At 51.5% G+C, this 5,386-nt stretch overlaps 1 protein-coding gene across 1 annotated transcript; it reads left to right on the forward strand.

The window, feature by feature from the left end:
* The first annotated feature begins 3,225 nt into the window (after nt 1–3,225).
* LOC116966212 (protein FAM187B-like) lies at nt 3,226–4,452 on the forward strand. Its single transcript, XM_033012360.1, has one exon. The coding sequence runs from the start codon at nt 3,226–3,228 to the stop codon at nt 4,450–4,452; it is 1,227 nt and encodes a 408-aa protein (XP_032868251.1).
* Nucleotides 4,453–5,386: the final 934 nt, after the last annotated feature.

Genomic DNA, 5,386 nt, shown 5'->3' on the forward strand with positions numbered 1-5,386 from the left:
ATAATAATAAATTTTATTTATGGGCGCCTTTCAAGAGTCTCAAGGACACCTTACAAAAATTGAGCATGTAGAGGAAAAACATGTAAGGGGAATAAAATAAATAGTAGAGACATGACTAGTACACAAAGTAAAGACAGAATTCAATACAAAACACAGCATGAGGCAATTAATGCACAGATGAAAAGGGACGGGGACGTGGGGCTAAGGATAGGCAGAGGTGAAGAGATGGGTCTTGAGGCGGGACTGGAAGATGGTGAGGGACACGGAATTGCGGATCAGTTGGGGGAGGGAGTTCCAGAGCCTGGGAGCTGCCCTGGAGAAGGCTCTGTCCCCAAAACTGCGGAGGTTGGACTTGTGGATGGAGAGGAGACGGCTGATGTGGATCTGAGGGACCGTGAGGGTTGGTAGGGGGAGAGGAGGTCAGTGAGATATGGGGGGGCCAGATGGTGGAGGGTTTTGTAGGTGAGGACCAGGATTTTGTAGGTGATCCGGTGGGAGATGGGAAGCCAGTGAAGTTTTTTGAGGACTGGAGTGATGTGATGCCAGGATTTGGTGTGGGTGATGAGTCGGGCGGCTGCGTTCTGGACCAGTTGGAGTCGGTTGATGTAGGTGGAGCTGATGCCAAGGAGAAGTGAGTTGCAATAGTCCAGTCGGGAGTAGATGAAGGCATGGATGAGTCTTTCAGCAGCAGGCGGTGTGAGAGAGAGTCTGAGTTTGGCGATGTTGCAGAGATGAAAGAAGGAGGTTTTAATGACATGGCGGATGTGAGGCTCAAGGGAGAGGGTGGAATCAAAAATCACGCCAAGGTTGCGGGCCTGGGGAGATGGGGAGACAGTGGTGCCGTCGATGGTGAGAGTGGGGTTATTGATTTTGCTGAGTGTGGCTTTGGAGCCTATGAGGAGGAATTCTGTCTTATCGCTGTTGAGTTTGAGGAAATTATGTTGCATCCAGGTTTTTATAGCTGACAAACAGGAGTTGATATGGGAGAGGGGGTGGGGGGTGGGGGTTGTGGGGGGATTTGGGGCCAAGGTAAATCTGGGTGTCATCAGCGTAACAGTGGAAGTTCAGATTGAAGTGGCGGAGTATCTGACCAAGGGGGAGGATGTAGATGATGAAGAGGAGGGGGCCGAGTACGGAGCCTTGGGGAACGCCTTGAGTGACTGCGGCTGTAGCAGAGGTGTGGTTGTGGAGAGAGATGAAGTGGGATCTGTTGGAAAGGTAGGAACGGAGCCAGCTGAGTGCAGAGCCTTCAATGCCGAGGTCTTTGAGTCTGGTGAGCAGGATGTTATGGTTCACTGTATCGAAGGCTGCGCTCAGGTCGAGGAGGATGAGGATGTTGAGGGAACCAGTGTCAGCAGAGGTGAGGAGGTCGTCGAGGACTTTGAGGAGAGCAGTTTCTGTGCTATGGAGGGGGCGAAAGCCAGATTGGAGGGGTTCAAGTAAGTTATACGCAAGGAGGTGGGAATGAAGTTGCGACGCAACGATACGCTCCAGGGTTTTTGAAAGAAAGGGGAGGTTTGAGATTGGGCGGTAGTTAATGAGAGAGGAGGGATCAAGACCAGGTTTCTTTAAGATTGGTGTAACGGCAGCAGTTTTTAAAGCGGAGGGGACAATTCCTTGGGACAATGAGGAGTTGAAGAGATTAGTGAGGTTGGGGCAGAGAACGGGGAGGCAGGACTTCAACAGGGGAGTGGGGAGAGGGTCGAGGGAGCAGGTAGTGGGTTTGGAAGAGCTGATGAGTTTGGACATTTCAATAGGGGTGACCAGGTCAAACTGGGAGAGGAAGCAGTGTGGAGGAGGGGTAAGGAGGTCGGTGGAGATGTTGAAAGGAGGGGCCTTGGTAGGTGGTGGAGTAGCTGCTGGGGAGTCGGGTACAGGTATATCAGGTATAGATAGGGTGGTAAAGAAAGCTTTTGGTATGCTAGCCTTTATAAATCAGAGCATTGAGTATGGAAGCTGGGATGTAATGTTAAAATTGTACAAGGCATTGGTGAGACCAAATCTGGAGTATGGTGTACAATTTTGGTCGCCTAATTATAGGAAGGATGTCAACAAAATAGAGAGAGTACAGAGGAGATTTACTAGAATGTTGCCTGGGTTTCAGCAACTAAGTTACAGAGAAAGGTTGAACAAGTTAGGGCTTTATTCTTTGGAGCGCAGAAGGTTAAGGGGGGACTTGATAGAGGTCTTTAAAATGATGAGAGGGATAGACAGAGTTGATGTGGATAAGCTATTCTCACTGAGAGTAGGGAAGTTTCAAACAAGGGGACATGACTTGAGAATTAAGGGACAGAAGTTTAGGGGTAACATGAGGGGGAACTTCTTTACTCAGAGAGTGGTGGCTGTGTGGAATGAGCTTCCAGGGAAGGTGGTGGAGGCAGGTTCGTTTTTATCATTTGAAAATAAATTGGATAGTTATATGGACGGGAAAGGAATGGAGGGTTATGGTCTGAGCGCAGGTATATGGGACTAGGGGAGAATACGTGTTCGGCACGGACTAGAAGGGTCGAGATGGCCTGTTTCCGTGCTGTAATTGATATAACCATATAACCATATAACAATTACAGCACGGAAACAGGCCATCTCGGCCCTACAAGTCCGTGCCGAACAATTTTTTTCCCTTAGCCCCACCTGCCTGCACTCATACCATAACCCTCCATTCCCTTCTCATCCATATGCCTATCCAATTTATTCTTAAATGATACCAACGAACCTGCCGCCACCACTTCCACTGGAAGCTCATTCCACACCGCTACCACTCTCTGAGTAAAGAAGTTCCCCCTCATGTTACCCCTAAACTTCTGTCCCTTAATTCTGAAGTCGTGTCCTCTTGTTTGAATCTTCCCTATTCTCAAAGGGAAAAGCTTGATCACATCAACTCTGTCTATCCCTCTCATCATTTTAAAGACCTCTATCAAGTCCCCCCTTAACCTTCTGCGCTCCAGAGAATAAAGACCTAAATCCTAAGACCTAGATATATGATCTAGGTACACGTAACAATAAACCAAACTCAACTCCAAGTCATCTGGGGGTGAGAAGTGCCGGGATTTTGGATGGAACAGCGAACATTCACAGTTGTTTTAGAATCAGACGAGGCAGCGTTCGGGCCCCGGGACCCAACCGGATAGAATAGTGACCGGTGGCCCCATTGTTGGGACGTTCTCCACTTCACCCTGGTCTCCAGGAGAGGAGACCTAGAGGCGGGGGACGTGTCTCTCCATCAGGATGGACGGATGGTTGGCTTGGACCGCGTTGAGGAGGTCCCCCACTCTTCCAATCGCCCTGTTGCTGTTGACCGGCGCCCGGCTGGCGTGGGGTGGTACCTCGGTGGCTTGTTACCCCAACCGGCCGTGTCAAGTCCCCTTCCTCACCAAGAACCCGGCCACTTTGCTGTGCCCCAACGGGCCGACCCACCCTGGCGGCGTGGCTTGGGTCTACTACAACCTCACGGAGCCCGACACCAAGGCGATGGTCCTCGTTGGAACGGGAGAAGACACCTTGAAGGTGGAGGCGCTCCTGGATCTCCGGGCCCGTTGCATGTTATCCTGGCCGCATTTAGTCATCAGGTCCGCCACGGTTCGGGACGCGGGCGTCTACCTCTGTAAGTCAGGAAACAGGACCCTCGCTTATTACGAGGTGGACATGCAGGACGCGGAAAATGTCCACATCTCGGGCAAATCCGTCGGCGTGTCCTCGCTACCCAGTCGTTTCCTAGAAGTAGGAGGCCTCCACTTGGAAGTATTCACGGTGTGGAACGCTTGGGAGGATTGCGACCGGTGCGGGGTCCCGGCGGAGAGGAGGCGGGTGGGTTTTTGTTACGTCCGGGAAGTCCTGGGCGACCAGAGACCGGTGCCGTGCGGCCTCTGGGCTTTGGCTAAGCGGCTGCTACTTCCAGGGCGGCCTCCCGAGCTGGGACTGGAACCGTGCATCGTTCCCTGCGTTACCTCGCCCCCATTCGTCGCCCGCTTTAGGAAACTCGAACTGCCCGGTCGGAAATTCGTCCCTTTGCAACATTCCGGGGTCCTCCTGATCGACACCTACTTGGTCAACGTCAACGGCAACGTTAGCTTCAAGTGCCCCGGCGCCTCCGTCTACACCCCCGTGTCGTGGCGGAGAAATTCCACCGACGTTTCGCGGGCGAATCTCTCCCGACGGCGGGGTAGTACTCATGCGTTGGATGATGTGACGGGCCGAAGCATCTACACCATAAAAGGCGTCCAGAGAGCCGACGAGGGGGTCTACAGGTGCTACGTCTCCGAGGAACTGGCCGGCTCTTTCCACCTGAAGGTGCTGGAGCCGAACGAAAGGAGGGCGGCAGCTGGGACCAGCGCCATGGGCTTGGTGTGGTACACCTTGGCTGCCCTCGCCTTGATATCTGTGCTAATGGTTTTCCTCACATTTCTGTACACCTACTGCGCCCAGGTGCGGCGCCACCAGGTCGTGCATTGGTAAACCCCAACCCCTTACAAGTACACCCTCATATGCACCATTCAGGCCATTCAGGTTATACCAGCCCTCAGAGCAATCTGCATTATTCTATTTCCAAACAGCTCCCCTCATGACGTAAGTTCATGCATCCATAAGTTTTAGCAGCAGAATTAGGCCATTCGGCCCATCAAATTCAATCATGGCTGATCTATCCATCTCAACCCAATTCTTGTGCCTTCTCCCTGTAACCCCTGACATCTGCACTAATCAACTAATTTAACCCCCTCTTCTTCCCAATACTACTTACTACTTACTGCCCACTACCCCCCCCCCCCCCCCCCGTCTCGCCCGTCCCATCTCACCTCTATCACTCCCCCTGGCTTTACATGTCACCCCTCTCGTTATCTGACAGCCAATTGTATCTTTCCCCATCTCTGACCTTTGTCCACCCAATAAGCTATGGCACAGATACGTTCTCTGCATTGCCTCCACCTAACAATGATCCCCCTGACACTTGAATAGACTGTCCCGTTCCCACCTCTTTATTCGATCTTTGCAGTGGATAATAATCTCACCGACACCAGCATGTCTTGTTTGGGGATGTAGCAGGAAATCGGAGCACCCGATGGAACCTGACACACTATTCCACGCACACACACACACAGTGCCGGAGGGCAGATTCAAACCCTGGTCTCTGGAGCTGTAAGGAGGTGGCTTTACCGCTACACCATTGAATCAAACCATGTGCCACTCCCTGCTGTCCCAAAGCTATCAACTCAATGCCTGAATTAAATAGTCTGAATAGAGCAGCAATGCATTCTATTTTATTAAAATTGTCTAATATTAAAGTGTGTGTTTCATTGAGAATTTACAATTTTATTGCTGGCTATGATGAAATAGGACAGGAGGCCTATTCAAACCAGATACCTCCCCTCCACTTTCATTATTGGAGTCCCTA

This window comes from Amblyraja radiata, chromosome 36 (genome assembly GCF_010909765.2).
Source record: "Amblyraja radiata isolate CabotCenter1 chromosome 36, sAmbRad1.1.pri, whole genome shotgun sequence".
NCBI classification, from domain to species: domain Eukaryota; kingdom Metazoa; phylum Chordata; class Chondrichthyes; order Rajiformes; family Rajidae; genus Amblyraja; species Amblyraja radiata.